The sequence below is a fragment of the Uloborus diversus genome, chromosome 9, assembly GCF_026930045.1.
Source record: "Uloborus diversus isolate 005 chromosome 9, Udiv.v.3.1, whole genome shotgun sequence".
NCBI classification, from domain to species: domain Eukaryota; kingdom Metazoa; phylum Arthropoda; class Arachnida; order Araneae; family Uloboridae; genus Uloborus; species Uloborus diversus.
The window spans coordinates 114,670,492-114,693,547 of NC_072739.1; the positions used below are offsets into that span (position 1 = coordinate 114,670,492).

The 23,056-nt window shown below is 35.3% G+C and overlaps 1 protein-coding gene across 1 annotated transcript in view; it reads left to right on the top strand.

The window, feature by feature from the left end:
• The window catches only part of LOC129230720 (casein kinase I-like), a 79,020-nt gene that overhangs the window by 9,345 nt on the left and 46,619 nt on the right, over positions 1–23,056 (top strand). The window contains 1 exon segment of the mRNA XM_054865140.1: positions 7,245–7,351. Within this exon segment, the coding sequence (XP_054721115.1) occupies positions 7,245–7,351 (107 nt within the window).

The following is a 23,056-nucleotide window of genomic DNA, read 5'->3' on the forward strand; positions in this document are numbered from 1 at the left end:
ATTAAATATGCAAGCGTCCAAAAAAGAACCGGCAAACGGTAAGATTTTTACCTACAATTTCAATTTAAGATACCGATTAGTACATTTTTGCGTTAACGCAAAACGTTTACGCCATTACGTTTACACCAACGCTGACGTAGTAGTTCCGAATGAAATAAAAGTTACTGAAAACTGTGACCAAAAACTATTACTAATGTCAAAATAATGCATAACTAAAAAAAAACAGCTCAATCTCTGCACTTGGAAAAATTTTTTAATGAAAATACATTGTCTTATAATACATGTCGAGTGTCAAACTATAGATAATGCTGCCATCTAGCAACCATGCTGCCAAAGTCTTCGCCAAGCCCTTCCACTAGTCACGTGATACATCTATGAACCAATTTTCTTCATCAGCAAGAATGAAAAAGCTCAGTCTACTCTTATTATTAGTCTATGAGTCGGAGGGATAACGGACCGAGCGGAGCGAGGTCCTGACGAGCCAGAGGTCTCATAGTACTTTCGTAATGAGACCGAGGCAGGGCCGGCGAGCCGAGGTCTCATTACGAAAGTACTATGAGACCGAGGGCTCGTATCCCGGAGAAATGATGAAAAAAAAATTAATGCATTAATTTCGACTTGTAATTAATACAATAATTTATTTCATTGTATTTCAATATGTTTACAAAAAACCCCGGCCCTGTACATTTTTGAAGCATATATTCGTGATGTTTTTTGTTGTGCCTTTATGTTGTTTTTATATATATTGTGTTCTGAAGTGCTTTGATCATGTTTTTTTATCTGATTTTTTCCTGTTGGCGCTAAAAAGGCATCGCTAAGAACAATGTATGACATATGTCGTCATACATCGTTTTCTTGGCGACGCTTTCTTGGCACCAACAGGAAAAAGTCGCCAAGGGTGGGGTATATCACATCAGTTCCAAATTTTTCAAAGTAATGTCCTTGGGCTTCTGCACATTTCTTCTATCGTCTCTGCTATGATTGGTAAGTGCCCTGAAAGGTGTTTTTGGGGACCTCTACTAAGGTCTTCGTCACGGCTGATTGGATCTCTTTTAGGGATGAAAAATGGGTTCATTTCAGGCCTGCCTTAATCCAAGAGAACAAAACGAAGTCTGTTGGTAGCGACGTCAGGACTATAGGATGCTGGGACAGTGTTTTCACCTGGTGTTTAGCCAGGAACTCTCGGATTCGCAGCGCATTATAACAAGGTGCTTGGGCACAAACTTGCCTAGGGTTCGAAAATATCCAATATTTTCAATTAGCACAAACTAAAGTCTTCAGAATAGTAAATGCATCCTCAAATCATGTTTTTTTTTTCTTATATTATAATTACAATATGTTGACTTAAAATTAAGGTTTCTTTCATTATTCATATCTAATATTTCATTTTACATTTGTATCAATAATAATGGCGTTAAATTAGCGATAGCTATTTTACTCATTTTTCTTCTGTTAGCTACTTTTACAGTTATATGGTTCAGAAATAAATAATATGCATTAGTCGGTGCACAGTCATAAGACATTTTACTTTTTTCTGAGCAATGTTTAACATTTAATTAGGCACTTTTAATAATTAAAATTGTTACATTACTAATAATTTTATAAATATAAAATACATGTAAAAAAGGAACTTTATATTGCTTAATCATGCATTAATACATCATAAAAATATTATAGTACACAGTAGTATATATAGTAAATAACTTTTTGGTTATTTTTAATAATAAATGAACAATATTTCTATGATTAATATACTTTTTAAATTGAAAATACCGTAGTTGAAAAAATAAATATCGAAAATATCAAAATATCCTGATATTTTCAAAATAAATATAGGATATATATCGTGATATCTATCATGATATATATCTGCGAACCCTGAACTTGCCTCACACTTTTCTCATCACTAAATCTTGAGTAATGCAAAATACAGAAGTAGACAACATGTTCAGTTCATTTGCAACCATCTTGATAGTCAATAGAGGGTCAAAGTCTAACGGTTGAGGAACATGAGCGACATCGTTGTCAGTATTGCTGGTTGACGGCCGCCCAGAGTGTTGTTCATCTTGAACCTCTTCCCAGTCCACTTTAGAGCTCTTTAACCACCTCAAAACTTGTGAATAGGACAGAGAAGAGTCCCCGTAAGCTTAACGAATCATTTTGTTTGTCTCCTCAAGAGATTTTGCTGGTTAAGCAACAAAACTTAATCGCGTACCATTTCCACTCTCAAACGGTTGATGCGCAGACGTTAAAATTAACTTACGTCCAGCCACTTCCACAGCTCGGAGAACCCTGAGGCTGGTTTTCCAGAATACCTTAAAGTCCCCCTCACCTAAACCAAATAGTTCGAATATACTCCGACCGATAAAAGCCGCCTGGAAAAAACCATTGCATTACTTTCAGAATATACCTTGTATAACCAACCATATACAAAACAATTTGCCCAAAAATTGTATTTTGATCGCATATTTAAAGAATTATTGTGTGAAACAACTTAGCAATCTAATATGATATTCACATTAAATCTGTTGGATATGCCTAATCAATGTTGATAGCCAAATTTCAGATATAAAAAGCATTCTACAAAAAGTAGAAAGCTAAACTGGTTACAGAAAAACGCAAACATGTTCTCAAATTATGACATTGAAAAGAGAGATTTTTTAGCTCACTAGATATGTTTCTTTTATAATTTCATCAAGTCTTTGAATAAAAAATATTCTAAACTGTGTAATATGTATGTATCAGTTTTACCAATTATTTCATATTTAGATTTTAAAAAAAAATTCGCATTTTGCATTTTTTTTTTTTTGTAAAATACCCAGTTTTTGGGTATTTACCCCCGGGTAAATACCCAAAAAATATTTACCTACACACTGGGTATTTACCCAATCCACATCACTAGTCCCCGGAAAGTTTTTGAAATTGAAATTCTCAAAACACTATTGTAGACTATAAGGGCGCCCATATGCAAAATTTTAAGTGGGGCTCATATATCTTCTCCATGGTTTAGCAGGAGATTTTCCCTATAGAAACCGATTTCAGTACTGATTAGAGTTATTAAAATTTGATATTTTTAATAACTAATTCACAATAGCCTGGAGAAGAAATGTTTTTTTAATTTTTGCCAAGAAAAAGTACTAAATGCAAGGAAGTTCTAATTTTAAAGGGGCGTCTTGGGCCCCCACTTGCCCCCTATATGGGCACTCTTGGTAAGGTGCTCATATGGTAGCCCCTTGGTAGGATCTCCTTATCTTTGGTAACGTTAAGGGGACCAGCAATCTTTCCCAATTGAGGCTACAAAAATGTAATTTTGGTTGACTTTCACTGATGTTAGAGGGAGGAGTTCTCGGAAGCTCGCCCCCGGAACCAATTCCAAATTCAAGCCCTGAAAAATAAATTTAAGGTGATAGACCAAGATCCTACTAGGCTTGACCTACCCTCATCGAGTTTCCAGAAATTGTTACTGTAGATGAAGCGTTAAAGTTGTAAATTAAATGTAAAAGTAAGAATTTATACCTCTTTCACGTGAACTTATCAAGTTTGCCAGAGGTTGAAATATGCTTAAAAATAAGTAATTACCCACAACGAGTTACCGAAAATTGTTATCATAAATGTAGAGTAAATGATAGAAATATAACGCTTAAGTAAGGTTGCATACCTTTTTGGGGTTCCTAATCAGGGTTGTCAGAGGCTAAAAGGTGCCCAAAGAGGGAGATAATTTACTCCTCATCGAGTTTCCGGAAAGTGATGTCATAAGCAAAGAGTAAAAGCTCTAAATAAAACTCTAAAGTACCTTTTGGTTGTCTACCTTTTTCCGATCTCGTATCAGGGTTGCCAGAGGCTAAAAAGTACCCAAAAATGAATAATTTACTCATTGAGTTTCAAATATTATCATAAATAAAGAGTGAAAGTTGTAAACAAAACGCTTAAGTAAGGTTACCTACCTATTGCGTGTGAACTAATCAAGGTTGCCGGGGGGGGGGGGGGGGGCTAAGAGGTGCCCAAAAATGAGTAAGTTACGCTCATTGAGTTTCCAAAAATTGTTGTGATAAATGAAGAATAAAAGTTGCAAAGAAAACGTCAAGGGAAGGTTGCCTGCTTTTTTCTGGTACCTAATCAGTGTTGACAAGAGCTAAAAGGTGCAAAAAAAAAAAAAAAGTAATTTACCCCCATTGAGTTTCTACATAAGTTATATAAAAAAATTAGGTAAAATACAAAACTGATGGTATAGGGTTGCCCAAGCAAAAGTGGTCCAATCACAAGGTTGTCACTATTCGAAGTTTCAATTATTGTACAATTTCGTACACTCCCTTACATTTTTGATCTCTCAACCAGCATTTACCTACCTACATTTGTCATAGTTTTTATTGGTCTTTTGTACAATAACTCTCTTAAAATTTCTTTATAACACAAACTAGCAAAAATACCTGGCATTGCCTGAGTCAATAATAATTGTGAGAAACAATCGCTACTGTTCGTTTCGTTTCTGTTTTAACTAAAAGAACATAAAACATACTGCGTTGACGTGATTAAAAATCGAGCTTCTTCCTTACCCATAGAAGTAAAATAGCAATAGGTATAAAGAACGAACAAGTATTCATTTAGAAACGAAAGCATGAATTGAAAAATTTGAAGAATTTCCAAAACATGAACTAACAAAAATAAAGATCACTAAAAAAACCGTGCACTTTATTTAATTAAATAGTACACACAAACAAAAAGAGAGAGAAAAAAAAGCTCTCTACTTCCCGAAGTGTGCCAAAAGTCGAGTTTCGAGAAGTTTAAATGACTTAAAACTCATGTTTGCTCCGGAGAAGCCTTGATTCAAAATTTTCATTATGATTACGTTTAATATTGCTGTTGTAAGGCAATGAATTTTCGTAACAATGAGTTTTATATTTAACTAGCAGTACCCGCACAGCAATGCCTGTGCTAAAAATTTAAAAAAAAATCCATTGAATTAAAGAAAAATTACATCAATATGGGGTTGTTTCCTTCAGTCAAAAGTAGTGATGTGGATCGAGTAAATACCCAGCGGGTAGGTAAATATTTTTTGGGTATTTACCCAAGGGCTGGGTAAATACCCAAAAAATGGGTATTTTACAAAAAAATGCAAAAAGTGAGTGAGAATTTTTTTTTTTGAATCTAAATATGAAATAATTGGTAAAACTGATAACATATGTATTACACAGTTTATAATATTTTTTACTGAAAGACTTAATGAAATTATGAAAGAAACATATCATGAACCAAAGAATCTTTCTTTTCAATGCCATAATTGAAGAAGATGTTTGCTTTTTTTTTTCTTTTTCTTTTTTTTTTTTTTTTTTTGTAACCAGTTAAGCTTTTTACTTATTGTAGAATGGCTTTTTATATGTGAATATCATATTAGCTTGCTGAGTTGTTTCACACAATAATAAATATGCGATCAAAATACAAATTTTAGAGAAAAATTTATTGTTTTGTATATAGTTGGTTATACAGGCACAGGGGTCGATCCAGGTTTTATTTTTTGGGTCCCCATTTTGTGAAAAGGCAAAATATTTTTGTGAAATTTCGTTATTTTTGTAAAAAAGACCTTCTTGTGATTTTTTTCTTGGAAAAGATTATATTAAAGCATTTTTAGCTGTCGTATCGTTATAGAAAAGCCCTAGACAGGTTTCAGGGGTGATTGCAAGTTCTTGAATACCTGAAAGCTGTCAAGAGAAAATGCGCTGGGGGAGGGGGGAAGTAAGACCCTTAACATTTTATTCGTAATTTGACACATACATTACATTTATTGCTTTTTACAAATATACATATGCAAGGCACACTTTCTTAAGGTGAAAGTCTCACAACAGATTTCCTGTTTGCCCCTCTCAAATACTTTAAGAGCAATGAAAATTGCACATGCTGCTGAACGTAATGATAACTCCTAATAAATACAATATGAACAGACTCAAAGATATCACATATTTCTTAACACAGAAGTGAAATACTCATTAAAGATTCCATGTATGTGTTTGAAAAACTTAAAAGTAATTAAAACCCAAAATAATACTGCACCAGCATTCAGCGTTTAATTTTTTGACTTTTGACGTTCTTACAGAGTAGGTATTTTGTTTAAAACTTTGCAATTTAATGATGTTAATAAATATATAAGACATTTTATTTGTTTGCCTCTTAACAAGGTACAGTAAACATCAAAAATGCAAAAAATTCGTTTACCATGGCCGATGTAAGGAAATCAAGATCTTCAAAACAAATAAAAATATAAAAACAGCATGTAAAATAATTTTATTTTAAGTAAAGTTATTTTAGAATTGGATTTTGAAACTCAACACAAATTAATACTAAATATATATTGCGTGATCAAAGTAAAATTTAAGATTTTCCTGAAAACAAGCTACCCATCACAAGTGTCCCTCTCCCGTCCCCCCTCTGACGCTCTCAAGCAAAAACACCTCACGCAGCAAGCAAAAAGATAAGATGGGGGAAGGTGGAAGAGGCTCCCGCGTAGATACGTACACATTTGCGGTTAAAAAATATTGTGAAAAGGCTGCCTTTTTATAAATTTTTGTGAAGGGGCTGCTATTACAACGCGGAATTTTGTGAATGGGGCCGCTTTTGCCATGCGGAATTTTGTGAAAGGGCCGCAAAGCGGCCCCAATTTGGCGCTGGATCGACCCCTGAATGAATACATTATTGCGCAGTTGATTTGATCTTGATGGGACATATCAGAACCTCAGAGCCAGAAGGATGTAAATCACATTCTAGTCATTTTACAGAAAAGAGGAAAAACTTTTTTCTCGCGTATGCAAAACCCTGTTAAAAAATTGAAAACGATTTTTTAAAAGAATTATGTTCACTTAGTTGGTGGCAGAATAGGCTTCTACAAACAATGCACTAATAAACGGAAAATCACAATTTTTGAACGTAGGTCAATCTGGTTCTGAGGTACAGATATAAACAGTCGACACTCAAGTTTACAAGCTGTTTGACACGTTGAGAAGTGCTCCTTTAAACAATTGGTATTGTTTCAAATAAGACATTTTGGTACTGGTTAACTGTTCATGAAATTGTGAGTGTATGTAAATTAGAGCGTCAACTGTATATAAAGGGGGGTTGTGTTCTTTCATAAGAGAGTTTAAAATTGAACAAAATGTCATCACAATTTTACAAATGGTTTGACTTGAAATCAGTTTAGCTTGTCGCAGTAATGTAATTTGAGGGAAAAAACATTTGAATGTGCTTTTTTGTTTTAGGAAGTTGCAGTTAAATTGGAATCTACTAAAGCTCGTCATCCACAACTATTGTATGAAAGTAAATTATATAAAATTCTCCAAGGTGGTGTTGGAATACCTCATATTAGGTAAGTCTTCTTTGATAGCCTAAACAAATATTTTAATCAATTTTTATGATACTGACCCCCCCCCCCCCCCCCCCCAGTGGCGTAGCTATACTTTCTGCCGCCCTTTTTGATGAGAAATAGATTTTAATAAACTTTTTTTCCCCTTATTTTTCTTGCAGAAGAAAAAAAAGGAATTCAGAGCCCCACCGAACCATTCCAAAAGTTAAGTCAAAATTTGGAATTTTAAGCAATTTTTTGTAGTGCTTATAGAAAAGATGCTTGGAGCTCCCTCCAGGTTTTTTTTTTTTTTTTTTTTCAAAATTAAAATTAGTTTTATGTATTCTTCGGTGACATTAGGGAGTCGGGACTTCTGAAGGAAATTTTCCAAAACTGAAGTGTTGAAAAAGCTATTTCAGGCTATCTTTGGATACGTGAAGATATTGGGGAAGGTTCAGGGGCGTTGTCCGGAAAGTTTTTCAACAAAGCTGAAAAACACGTAAATGTAGAGTGTATGTAGTGGTGTAAGGGTCTCCTCTAACAACCAACAAAGGCTGGATTTTCCAACCCGAGATATTTTCAAACTTGAAATCAATTTTAGTCTATCTTCGATGAGATTAAAAAGAATAGGGAACGTTCAGGAGCTCTCTGAAAATTTTTCGATGCCAGAGTTTCAAAAACCCAACTGTAGGCTATCTTTGATGGCATAAGTTTCCAAAAATGTTGGGAAGTCGGATGGTTTTTCCGTCTCCCCTTGAAACTTGATGTACTGAAAATGCCACTTCAGCCGTTGTTTGACGTTTTTTCTAAAAACGAAATTTGGAGCCAACTGTGATTTCGTGCACATCTTTGTCTGTGGTCCCTACCTTACAATTTTTCTAAAGTTTAAGCTTCAAAGACCCAACTTTAAGCTATTTTTGGGAGACATTGGGTGAGATGGGGATTTTAAAGTTCAAAGTTGATGACCTAAATACACAGTTTAGACTATCATTAATCATTATACAGGAAAAATCAGGGCTTGACTGCTCTCAGGAATTTGTTGGCATTCAAGTTATAAAAACTCAAATAGCAATATTAGGCTAAAAGATGAGGTGTGAAGGGATGGGGTGGGTGTTATCCCTTGGAAATCTTTCAAGACTTAAGGCCTAAAACTGCACGTTTGGACTGTTTGGTGACGTTGAGACATAGGAGGATTCGGATGGTCTTCCCGAAAAATTTGACATTTATTGAGGGTTTAACAATGCACGAAAGTCCTGAATATCCTTTTTAAGCTGTATGACAGTAGGAAGAAGCATAAAGGGCAGGGAAATTTTCCTAACTTAAAGTTTTAAAAGCACAAATTTGGGGTCAATTTGGTTTCTCAAAGCAAGTTATAACTCTCTTTTGGATACGTGATGCTTGAGTGACTCATATAATGTTTACAAACTCCGAAGTTGCCGCCCAGGGTACAAGCAAGACTCCCCCCTCCCTTTCCCTAGATCCGGTACTACTATATTACCAAATTTGGATGATTCTCTTTTTCACCAATAGAGCTCAAAATGTGAAAGGCTTTGCCTAGAGATCATTTTACTAATTAAAAAGCTTTCCTTAAAATGAATGAGTAAATGTGAAACTCACTGTATAAAGGAATTAGTTGATATAATACAGTAGTACAAGCAATTATTATTCTAGTTGTGAGTAATTTTTTTAAATGAAATGGACATAAAATTCATTCTGTTTTAGTGAAAATTTTGTAATCAATGACCAATCAAAGCAATTTTTGAACCAGATAATGCTCTTAAAATGAGCAAGAAATCACCCACCATTTGAGACCTCTCTCCTTTTACTCTTGTTGTCACTTTCCTTTAAGAAAAACTTTTTTAAATACGGTAGTTTCCTAGGAACTTGCTTAAAATCAAGTGGTAGCTTCATCAAACGAAAGGTTATGAAATTTATTGTTTCCTCAGTCATAGTTAACCTTAACAGCAAAAAGAAAAAAAAACATGGTCCCTTGACTTTACACTACCACCTCCCTCAGTCTCTAGCTTCAGACGAAGGAAGAGAAAAAAAAACCTGTGCTGAGATGTCCACAAAAAAAAAAAAAGTGTTTTGCATTAGAGTAATTTTATTATCATAGTCATACTAAACCCTTACAATTCAAAGACCTTTTTTTTCTTTTTTGTCTCCAGATCAAAAGCAAGATTTCCTTATTAGAAAAACGTGTTAAATTTTTTCTCATCAAAAGTGTGAAATTGCTGCCCCTCAAAAATTGCCGCTCGGGGCGGACCTCCCCCTCTGCCCCTCCCTAGCTACGCCACTGCTGACCCCCATAAAACGCTTGCAGCTATTACTTTATGCCTGTTGAAAGTAGATTTAAGCATTGAAAAGTAATTAACTGGCTATTTTTCGCCTGTGTATGTATTTTTTTTCCCACTCCAATTGTAGGTCTATATTCTATAACCCGATTATTTGGCCCAATAATATTTTTGGCAAATAATCCATGGATATTAAGTTTTGTCTCATCGTTGCATATTTCACGATATGCTAATCGACTAAAAGCATTTATTCCAGGGTTTAAGCTGAGTTTAAATGTTCTTTAGTAGCTAAAATTGAGGAAAAGGTAAAATGCTAAACTGTCAAAGGTTAATAAGTTTGCATATCTTTTTCACTGACTCTATGTGTTTCATCTTCAGTTGAAAGCAAAATTCAAAATTCAGCTATGACAGCTTTAGAGAAATTAATACCCAGTAGCTAATATTACTTTAAAATTAGAAATAAAAAAATTTAGAATCATACTCAGCATTGAGAGGACACAAGTTTAATTCGCAACCAATAATGCATTTTGTGGGAGGAAATATATGCATTTTTAGGAAGTATTGTTAAACTTATTGGTTGTTGAAACATGTTGACTAAGATTTATAAAAAAATAATAAAGTTCTATGGCCATGCTTTCTTGCTCATTCAGATTGTGTATCGGTATCATTTTCTCTTTTTTGAGCATAAAAGCGAGACCGTAGCGAAAACCCTGATTTATTCTGAAAAAAAAGCATTTGTGTTGTTGCCAAGCACCCCTGCAAACCCTGCAGCATTGGATGGTACAAGAGGTATGATGGCGCATGCTCTGCTCTGAAAAAAAAAATGCTATGTTTGAATTAAAAAACAATTTTTCTTATGGGGCATGGAGGTCTATGTAGGCTTCTAGTTGTTGCTGAATGTTTTATGTCCAGGGTTTAGAAAAAAACTGGGGTTTCTTTCTGAAAAAGCCCAGCCCACATGAGTTTTTGAACAAATACCCGTGCTTTTCCGGGGGTTTTTCAAGAATAATTTTAACCTTACTCTCTATTTGTACCAAGCTACTGCTTTGATACTTCTACTTTCCATAGAGCTACATGTAGTTTTAAATCATGCATCTATTTGTCAGATATTATAAAAAGTGTGCATTGTACAAAATTATAGAAAAAGGTAGGTTGGAGATGTAAATAAGGGACTTCTTTGAACAAAAGTGTGCAAAAACGCATTTACATTAATTTCTTCCTAATGGAGAACTGAATGAATGAATGACCAATCTGGTTAAAATCTTCATTGATTTGGATGCATGTAAAAGCAAGATGAAGGGGGGGGGGGTGGAGGGCAAAGTATTGAAAAATATATATATGTGTATTGAAAATAGAGGAGCTGTATATAATTGATTTTACTTTTTTCAACTTTCTACCCCCTCCCCCCCCCCCCCCCCCCCCGTCACATGTCACGCAATTTTATGAGCCTATTCATGTAAAAAAAAATGCCTGAAGTCATATTTCTTGTTACCCCCCTCTCTTCCCCTTACCACTCAAATTTACCAATGCCGCAATCCCCCCCCCCCCCATTGAAGTAATCAACCACTTTTTCTGCTTGTTCTTTTAACCAAACAAAACTCATTTCACTCATAACCCTGATGCGTACACATTTAATCACTTGGACACAATATTTTTAGTTTAGCCCCTGTAACAGGAGCTCTAATAAAAAAAAAAGTATCAAGTAAGTCTTCCCTTTTTTTTTCTTTGAAAATTTTGTCTTTTTGAAAATTTAGTTTCCAAGATTGAAACTTCGTCTTTTTTGTCCTCTAGAAATTTAAATAAACAGCACTTAAAAATTAGTGTCCTTGATTTTTTTTTTGGGTTGACGGAATGATCGGAGGAGAGCAACAATTGTCTCGTCTCTGGAAGAGGGGAAGGGTTTTGCTCTCATCAAAAGCTCCTACGTTGGAAAGCAAAAATCTGCAGCTGTCTCTGGTAGGAAGAGCAGACAATGAAGGCCAACAACCTGTTACGGTTGGCTTGAGTTCCGCAGCCAATACTGAGATGCGATTTTGTATTCCGGCGGGGTCGAAAGTAGGGGCTGGAATACTAGACGTTGATTTTTTTTTTTTTTTTTTTTTTTTGTAAGATAAATTGATTCTATCCCACATTTGATCTTCTCTTCTGTTTATTGATTCTTTCCTCTTCATTTCAATTTTCTTTCATTTGGTCTATATTCAACACATAACACAGTGGTGCCCAACCTTTTTCTACCCGAGGGCTGTACCTCATATTAAAATGATTCCTGCGGGCCAGAACTCATAAAATTTGAAAATACTTTTTTTAAAAAATTCTAAATAACATGGGGAAAAAAAAACAACCAATAATTGTTCTTATCACTATTCTTTTTTTTAAAGCATATGTTTTTCAGAAGTCAATTTGTGAATATTTGGCTCCAAATTGGTAACATAGCCATTAGTCGTGTTTTTCAATTTGTACTGGAGTGTTTGTGATCCGAAAATTTTGGGTTGCCGTTTACGAAATTTTTGGGCTGACAACTCATTTTAAAGTTGAAAAATTATTTAAAAAAAAAAAAGAATTTAAAATTTTTCTCAATGATTTTAATGACTTTCGTATGCATATTTGAAGAGTTTTTAGGGGTGGGTGGTCCACTTGCACCCCTGGATTTGTAACGTTCAACAAAACAACGAGCCACATAGATCGGCTGCACGGGCCGTAGGTTGAGCACTAATGACATTGGAGAAGCTTTATTAGTAACTCAAATCTCAGAACTCGATCAAAGTCGTTTCCCTCCCTCCCGCCGCCTTTTCCCAGAGGCGTAGCACCGTCTGGGGATCTGGAGACAAGTGAGGACTTTGCCCCCCCCCCCCCCTTGTTTGACATAATGGGGGATGGGTTATTTTCTTTATTTCCCTTCGATAATGTTCGAAAAACGGGTTCCGGGCCGAAATTTTTTTCGAAATTTACTCTTTGGAAAAGCAATTTTATGTCATCTACGGCGATGTAACTGGAAGTATCGGGATTCAGAACTGTCCTGGAAAGTTTCCGAAATTGAATTCGTACTTACTCAATTGGCAGGTCATCTTTGATGATGATAGAGGAAGGAATGAGTTCGACATTCGGGGACTCTCCCCCTTCCCCCTTTGCAATTAAAGTTTAAAAAACGAAATTTTTGACGATCTTAAATAATGCTGTGGGAGGACGGAAGTCAGGAGCGCTGGCACGGAAGTTTTCGGAAATTGAAAATCTTTAAGCGTAATTTTAGATGATCTTTGTTTTTATGCAGGGGCGATCGGTGACTCTAGCGTGGAAATTTTTTGAAATTGAAGACCGTAAAAAAAAAAGGTAAACATCTTTTATGACGTTTTAGAAAAAGATGAAGTTTCGCCATTCTCCCCCCCTCCCTCCCCATAAAATTTTCGAAATTGAAGACGGAAATCCGCATTAGATACGGAAGTTATTAAAACAAAATTTTAGATGATTATAATGATGTTGGACAAGGGCTGAAGTCGGAATGGTGCTGGGGGGGGGGGGAGGAGACGCTCTTCAGAGGGGGTTAAATTTTTGAACACTGAGGTCCTAAAAACAAGATTTTAGACCACCTTTTATGATGTAGAAGTAGGGAGTTTGATAGCATTCCTCAGTACAATTTTCGAAGATAAAACTCTAAATCTGCATTTGTAGGAGCTCTGATGTATTTTATGGTGCTGGGTGAAGAAGTTTGAGGACTCTCCTCCGGAATTTTTTTTAACTTTTAGACCGTATGCCGGGAGCGGGGGGAGAAGGGGGGGGACGAGGCACTCCTGCACAGATGTTTGCAAGTTGAGGTTCTGTAACTTAAATTGTTGGCCATTTTCGGTGATGTCAGGGAAAGAAATAGGGATTTTTTTTTTTGATATTTACGTTCTAAATACGCATTTGAAGATCATTTTCGGTGACGTTATGGGAGGGTTTCGTTGTCGGAAACTCTTGGAAGTTGACGTTTCATAAAAGTTTGGATAATTTTTGAAGATATTAGTGAAGGCGCAAGGCAGGTTCAGTCAATCTCCGCTGGAACTTTTCTTAATTAGCAACTTGTATGCAATGCAAGTGTGTGTAGTAGTCTACAGTGAATATTTCTTGTACAAAATAACCTGATATGATTGGCAGAGGCAGGGGCTCCCGATGGGATCAGAGAGGTCACGGTAGGTCATTGTGACCTCCTTAAATATTCCTTATTCAGCAAAAAAAAAAAAGACTGACTGCTCTACAAATTCGGAAACAACAATACAATATTATTTTGTAAGGATGTCTGATGTCTCTTTTCGTTAAATATCAAAACGTTTGCATGCAAGTATTTTGTCATTCGGTAAAATTTATAATCCCCCCCCCCCCACCCACTTTGAACTTTTGGCGTCCCAGACTATTAGCAGTCAAAAATTCATAAATATGAATTAATAAGAAACGTAGATATTGCTTCTTAAGCAAGTTTTATAATTGAACATTTTCTATATCTTGACTTTTACTAATTTTCCTGTGTGTGACTTTCCTCTAATAAGTTTTTTACCTGAGCAGAGTTTTATTTTTAAAGATTGTTGTAATGTTTCAGTTTGTGACGATTGTATTAATTTAATCGTAGTTAGAATGAAATATTGTCAAACTATTTCGGGAAATTGGATTCATGACTTCAATCAAATGTGGTTTTCATTTGTGTATGTTTCCAAATTTAGTACTGCTCGACATGGGTAACTTCCCTTCTCCAGAGAAAGGGTCTACCCCCCCCCCCAGCGAGACCCCCTCCCCTAAAGGAAGAAAATAACCCTAAAAATAACCCTCCTAAAATTTTCAATGGCGCAGTTTGCGCCATGATGCCCCCTCCCATCTAGGTGGGCACCCTGTGTTAAAGCATTATTTTCGCGAGCTCGTCGTAATCGCGAAAATTTAAGCCACGCAAAATCGCAGATCCTCATTTTCGCGAAAATAAGTGTTTTTACATAGAATTTTTAGGATGTACTTCATATTTTTTATGTATTCAGAGATAGCATACTCAGAATATCTGGTTGAATCGATTTAGAAGCAACGATATGCTTTTTTTTTTTTTTTGGAAAGCAATAAATAAACTCGCTTTTCAGGTTGTTTGCAGCCGGAAGCAGGGTGAAGTTTGACCTAATATGAAAATGCTTTGAATCTTTGCTTTTTTATCTTTATCATTCATTTTCGGATCATTTATATATATATATATATATATATATATATATATATATATATATTTTTTTTTTTTTTTTTTTTTTTTTTTTTTTTTTTTTTTTTTTTTTTTGCATTTGCCAACTGTTTTTCCTGCCGAAAGAAATTTTTTACTATTTTTGTAACTGATAGTTTTCGCAAGCTGGCTTTTCTATGTCAAAGAATGTGATCATTAAAACCTTTTTAAAACTTAAATCCAGAGACGGGTTTACAGGTGCAACCCGTGGCAATGCATTTGGGACCCCTTTGTCTATCGTGTATCATTATCATAAAGCAAAACATTTATCATGTGCATTTTTTGAAAGTCGCTTCGTGGTTCCTACGTTCGTGCGGCACCCTCGAAATTGCGGCATTTGCTTTGCAAAGCCATCATTTGAAAATTATCTTTATCCAAGCAAACATTTCCTTTGTAAATCACAAATTAAAATATGCAAGTTGGTTGTGTCACACATGTGTGTCAAACACGTGTGTGTGTATTTTCATTAAAACTTACGCTAAACGACATTGAGAATATGAAAATTACTGTAAAAGAATGATTAGTAGTGTTCTAATTTTTTGACGAACTTCGAGTGAAGCTCATCTTGTGTAACTTTTTAAGGGCTTTAAATGTACTGCAAAAATCGAACAAGTATGAGATTTCTTTGACGAGATACTCTCAAACTTAAGATTTTTTATTTTTTAAATTGGAATAGTTTTTCTCTGGATGAAAGGTACTCTATGTCCAGCGGGGCAATGGGTCCCTCAAGAGGGCGCACATGTTCGAGGGCGCCAGAAAAAAAGGGCTATCGAAGGTGCACAGGTTCGAGGGCGGAAAAAAAAAAGCAAGGGCATCAGTTTGAGACAAAGAAAAATAGCCGCACAGGTTCGAGGGCATTAAAAAACATTATCTTCATATATATAATAGCCGATGATCGAGTAACCTGCGTGTTTCAACAATGAAACTCGCGCCACAGAATGATAATTTGATAATATGTTTTGGTAATGTTTAACATGCAGGGAAAGGCTTTATTGTGACAAGGCTGAGCTCGATGATCCGGTAACTTTACTGTTTTACTGGTAAGACTATCATTTCAGGGGAATGAGGAATCGAAAAAATGGTCAACAATGAACGCTACCTATTGGAGTTTAGGGTTCATCCAGTGGCGTTAGGGTTACAATTTCAACTACCGTGAATCGAAAAAATGGTCAACAATGAACGCTACCTATTGGAGTTTAGGGTTCATCCAGTGGCGTTAGGGATACAATTTCAACTACCGAAATATCACCGAACAAGCAATGACTTCGTTCAAATGTAGAAGCAATTTTCACCCGTCATAACATGACGGGCGATTTTCTAGTATAGAAAGAAAAGCTTAGTGATTTGAGGGCGCAGGAAAAAAAAAAAAAAACTGAAGGCACACAGGTTCCAGGGTGCAAATAAAAAAAAAGGGGGGGGGGGGCTTGCAGGTGCACCGGCCCGCGGTTCAGCGGACATCATGAGCGGCTTGGGAGCATTGACTTAATTTGCATGTGCGCTCACAGGAGTTCAGCTCCTGCACTTCCTTTCAAATTTAGGCGAATTTTTTCATATTTGACAGGATTTCTGACTATATTTTCGTATTTAAATGAGATCTGATAACTATAGTGCTCTTGCCTCTTATGTCAGAAATTCATCCTTGCAACATTTCGGGATGATCAGTTTGGTAGTTGAGGCGTGAAAGCGTAACAACTACACTCTCGCATGTATAATATTGGAGGATTAATTACAGCAGCTAAAATTAACGTAATGCGGCGGCATATTAAGTAATATTACGGGGGGCATGCAATATGACAGTGTTAAAAAATTATTTCCGATCCACATTACGTCCGACCACCAAGATTTTAAAAATTATTATCTCGTTCTGATTACAGAATTTCTCTGATTTAAAATAGAAGGGATAGAGGACAACAATAATAACTTTTCTTTATATTTTAGTCATCAAAATGTCTTTATTAATGGTTATTCTTAATTACATTTTTTCTAAACCATGAAGCTGGAAATTCATTAATCCCAACTGGTTCAATTTTTTACTTAATATTTTTTTTTCTAGAAGCACTGAACTTATAAAATAGTTTTTTCTTTATTTTAAGCATCTCAAAATGCGGCAATTTTACAGCAGAACGAAATCTAATCTGGCAAACTGGGCACATGCCCAAGCTACCATCTTCACATCCCATGCGTGGATTTTCAAAGAAATCTCTCAAATTCTTGCTGTAATTTTTGCCACTTTGGATCATACTAAACTCGCCATGCATAAATTTGTAAGTTACCTTTTGGAATATCTTAAAATCAAATACCCAAGCACTAAAAATATACAAGTTTTCTCAGATGAACCCAGCTCACAATTTAAGCAAAGACGCCTGTAAACAAAAATTTGCATTTTTTTAACAGAAATTCAACTTAAAATGAACCTGGAATTTCTTTGCAGTGTTCCCTGGGAAAGGAGCTGTAGACAGCATAGTTGGTGAGATGAAAAAAAAAAAGGTGTCCGCATAATTTAAAAGCTAGAAGTAAAATGACAGGAAGATTGGGGGGGGGGGGGGAGTTGCTCAACCAAACCAGACCACCCCTGCAAACAGATCTATTGTACTAGAAAAGCTGGAATAGTGTTGATCAGTATGTCGCAAGAATTATGCATCAGTGGCTTCTTCATTAATCAGAAGTGTATATTAAGTATACATATCATCAGAAGAGATCATGCATAATTCAGCAACATTTCACCAGTATTAGAGAAAATGCTTAGTATTCACTGCATGCACTGTGTCAAAGCAATTTCATTGAATGGGATTACTGTCTCACACTTTTTCCTCGAAAACACTTTAGATTTTATTCTATTTAAAGAAGAATTATCTGACAGTGATGCATTGGATGAATTTGAAGGTATGGAAATCGTTGCACAACTTAAAATACATAACTGGGATGCGATTAACTATGAGTCTGTTCATTACCTAGGATGCATTCCCGAGTTAAAGCATCTGTGATGTATAGGCAGAAGGGCACTTTAGAAGGCTAAAAGAGGAAGATAAAATCTTCTATACGTAAAAGAAAATATTTTTAAGAATTTTTTTCCACCTATCCCAATTAGAAGTGGGTGATTATTAACATTTATACGAAAAAAAATTTGATAGATAATGTTGTAATTATCTAAACATCTCATTTATTGTCATTAACATATTACTCAAGGTTTAAAAGCTAAATCAAAAGTAATTTAAATAGGTTTTAAACACTTATGTTTACGTCCGACACAATGGTAATTTTGTACATATTACGTCCGACATCAAGTTTTTACGTCCGACACCAATAAACTAAATTCCCTATTTTGACACTTAATACCTCTAAAAATTAAAAAAATATGTATGAGTTATCAATATTTCATCATTGCTCTTGGACATAAAAGTAGTTACAATGTTGCAGATTAAACGATTGATCTGAATCTTAGATTTTAGTCTTGCTAGTCTCATTTTTGAGATTCAGCTCATACATCCGACACCATGAGCTAAATATTTTTTTTTCTTAAACTAAAATTTTTTTATCAGAAATTCTTTTTATGCTTAACAATTCTACATACATTATTTAGTATTTAAAAATATATTTTGATCTGTTTCAAAATTGGTAACCGATAAAATGTGTTGGTTTTTTAAAGTAAATTTCGTGCAATTTTTACGTCCGACACCGTGGAATTGCCTATAAGCTGTTATATGCTTAAATAACTGCCGAAATGTATTCGCATTTAATGAGTATAAAATGCTTGAATAAAACCCCAATTTCTTTTTCTTTTCTTTTTTTTTTTTTTTTTTTGTGCTACTTGAAGAACTAGTGCCATCAAGCCAGTAAGCACTCAAACTATCCGAATCAATTGGGACCGGACTCCATTTGGATAATCAAAAATTCGGATAATTGGAATTCGGCCAAAAAAGGGGGCAATTTTAATTATTGAATGCGTATTGAAAATGGGAGAGAAAAACTTTTTAAAGAAAGAGTTTTTAATGAATCAAATGAAAAGGCAACACTTTTTCTTGTTGAGCGTACTTGCAAGTACTGTACATTGGTACAGTATGTACACACCTTACTAAGAATGAAAGTCATTGCTTGCTGAATATCTGAGTTTGTAAGTCATAGTAAACTGTTACTAGTTTCGCTGAGGGAATAGCGCGTAGACAGAATCATTATCTTGCGAATCGCAATGCTGAAAGCGATTCGGATAGTAGAAGTTCGGATAATTGGAGTGATACTGAAATATCTTTCATTTCTTTGGAAACCCTAGGAATGTTTTGCAGAATCCAAAAGGGTTCCGAGAATCCACTTTGAGAAACGCTGCTGTATTGTGGATTGGGTACCCGAAATGTTTATAGAAATCTGCTGGCAGAGTAACAAGTAACTATCGTTTGTACGAATGTCTAATAAGCAGCAAATTGTTACTAATCATTTCCTCATTTATGTTTCTTACGTGATCAAAACAAACGGTTAATAGGTTAAAAAAGATCAATCTCTTCAACGCATGACTGCTTTGGCCTTGGCTGATGCATCATAAAAATTAAGTTTTTTTCCCCCCTCTATATATCGATTTTGGCTTCGCTCACAATTTCGCCCGCATTTGTTTCAGTGTTGCAGAAAGGTCTCGTTATCTGCCAACTCCATCACTTCCGGACATCAACTTGCCGTTCATTGTTCACCTTTTTCTTTTGCCTTAGATTTGGACTAGTAATGAATTTTATTTTATTACCCGGATCTGTCTACAGTTTCATATTAGTTTTTTTTTTTTTTTTTGATGCTTCAGTTGCACAGTCTTCTGTAGGGGGAGGGGGGATGAAACACTCCTTTTTATTGGAATACTATAATATTTAGGCTAGAGTCGCTTGCTATGTCACTTTTTGACAAGGTTACCAAACCATACGCCCCCGATTTGAACGGGACAGTCCCTTTGTCCCCGTACATACTATAAGGAGATTCCACGGTCACGCGTGGGACAATTTGGATTTACTTTTCGTGGGCTGAAAGTTAAAATTTTGTTGACCTTGGAATACTTGGCTCGTGTGATTTGTCTAGATTTTTTTTTTTTTTTTTTTTTGCCAATTTCTTTTTTAATTTTTTTTTTTTTTTTTTTTGGATGAAGTCTACTTGTCACGGGTAAGACACACGTTTGAATATTCGCACTAGAGTTCTTGATTCTAGTAATGTAAAATAATTCGCATCTGTTATTGCAAATTTATTAATTACGTATGTGCATTGCTTTCCAACAAAAATTTTGTATTGTTAGTTTCAAAAAGAACAAACAGTAGGCCAAGGGCGCCCATATGCAAAATTGTAAGGGGGAAGGCTTAAATATTTTCCCCTTGGTTTAGCAGGATATTTTTTCCCTTGGAAACTGATTTCATAGCAGATTAGAGTTATTAAAATTTGACATTTTTAACAACTTATTCATCAGCTGAAAAAGAAATGTTTTTACATTTTTGCAAAGAAAAAAGTACTAAACGCAAGAAAGTTCTAAATTCTAAAGGCGGGGGGGGGGGGCTTGAGGCCCCACTTGCCTCCCCCTCCCCCACATATTGGGCGCGCTTGCAGTGGGCCATTCCACAGAAAATCATACATTTTGTCCCACGCGTGACAGCGACAGCTCTATATTTCGCATCAAAAGTACCGTTTAAATTGGTTGTGATCATTACGAAGCTTTCATCCATATCTATTAATTAATGGATCTAACGTGTAACCACTTATGCAATCGCTATCACAGTAAATATTCTGTTCGCGAAAGAGGAAGATTTCGATTATTGGGAAATTTTCGATCTTAATTCATTGTCTTTCATTTCTTGGCACTAGTACTTGTGCGAAGAATATTTTTCATTTGCATACTTTAAGAATGAATAGGAAAATATTTCTGCATTGTGTTTTACTATATAACAGCATGGTTTCCAAAATAAAATTTCCCACTTAAAAAATTTGACGACCGTCCCGATTTATCGGAATGAACTCTCGAAGAACGAAAATTCAAAATCATTTCAAAAGTTTTGCTTATTTTGAATACAAACATTTTATTTATTAAACAAACAAAAAATTTAAATTGTTGCGATTTTTCCGATTAATAATCGGAAATAATCATTAAAATAATCGGATCATTAATAATCGGAAATAATCATAAAAATAATCATTATTTTTCAACAATTAAATCGTCTGAAAGGCTTTCTCGAGCAGGCGACATTGTAGTATGATTTAACTTTTACATTGTTGTATTCTTTGAGCAATTTTTATTCGAGCCAATGATTTCAAACATCTGTACAACCCCAGTTTCGCCGACATTTCATCCCCCCTCCCCCGTTTTTCATTTTCAATCATAGCTTTTGATTGGGGGGGGGGAGGGAATTTGAAATGTCGGTGAAACTGGGGTGAGGATAAACCCAAAAATCAGCCCCCCTTCCCTGGATCGATTAACACCAAAAATTGTATCAGCTCCTGATGCCATGTGGTTGCACATTCATTCCAAATTTCATCTAAAACGTAGCATTGCTTTTTCAGGTCTAGCGCACGCAATGAACAAGAGAAACGTTCAACGTTTGATTGCATTTTGAGCTATTGGTGCCTAAGTCGAATCAGCTCTTGAATGAGGAAAGGTGTAGGCCTGTCGATCAATTTTTGTTTGATTCCGTTCTCTCGAGATACAGTAATCACAAGTAACAAGAAAAAACATTCGATTGCTCAACCCCCGTTTGAGGAATTGGCACCAAAAACTAATGTGCACCATTCGCATAGAAGCTCATAATGTGTACCAAGTTTCATTCTATTTCATAAAGTAGTTTTTGCTTCTATAGCGACCACAAAAAACCGCTCACATACCTACAGGCACACGACGGACATTTTCCAAAAATGGTCAAAATGAACTCAGCACACCTTAAAACGTACAAATTTGTCAAAATTAGAAATTCGAAAATTTTCACGTATCCACAACTTCTGTGTATTAGAAGTAAGAAAGGGACAATCTTTGTTTTCGGTCAAAATCGTTTCCCACACTTGGAAAATTCTTACACTTCTTTATTTGTCTGAATTGCATTTCCCTTAAGGAAAAGACGAAATGAAGAAGTGAAGCAAAAATGTAATAACATCCCTTCTGATTTAGCAGCACTTAAAAACCGCTTCACTAGTCACGAAAATCGATAAACCGGTGCTATTTTTTTTTTTTTTTTACTATTTTCGGAACTTTGTAAGTCTGAGCGACATTTGGTTCCTTTTCGAGCTAGTTCCTTGAATCTGTTGATTGAAATTGCAGCATTTCCTATTGTTCTACCGAAAGTTTCTTCCGAACTTACCTTTTTTTTAGACCATGTTATTAGCTAAACCCTGAAGTTACATTTACTAACTTTTCATGGCTTAAAGATGATCGATCAAGGATGTGTTGAAAAGAGCAGTTTTATTTTAAGTCCATCTCTTATAAATTGTCCTGGCTCTGATAAGTTGACTTCCGATGGTTTGAAGTTTAAACCAGTGGTTCTCCACCTTTTCACAAGTAAGGGCCACTTGGAACCCCTTTCCGAATCCTAACGGGCGGTATGCGACAGAAATAATATTTTCACAACAACTAATATTAGGTGAAATGAGATGAATTCAAAAGTTTTCTTTCATTAATTTAATTACAACAATAAAAATGATATGAATTAGTTTTCACTAGCTATATCATTTTTATGACTACATGAAAATTGCTCTAGGATCACAGGTTGAAAATTACTGGCCTCAACGATTCTATTTGTGTTAAAATAGGGGTGAAGCAACTGGTTTGCTTTGCCAACAGCGATAATTTCCCTTGTTTTAACCCAAAAAACATAAATGAACTCGTACAAGATCAAGTTACCAAAGCCACGCTACAGTTTTGTTTCATTTATTTATCATTATGTGTGTAGCGTGTAGCACAAAAGAATTTTCACCCCGACGATAAAAAGTTTGCAAGAAAAATGCATATTGATATGTAAGAGAACTATGTGAAAATATAAGAAATGCAAAATTTTTGTTCTAAAATTAACGAAGTGTACATTTTTGTTTTGACGTGTGATTTTACTAGGCTCCATTTCTACTTTCCTCGATGTAACGTAGACACAGAATGATTTCTACTCCGCTCATTTTGATAAATGGCGTATCCAGACATGAATTATAATCTGTAAACATGCTCATGGAGATATTTTCCCAGAAACACATCAAATCCGTTGAAAAAAAAAAATGTCGCAGTTG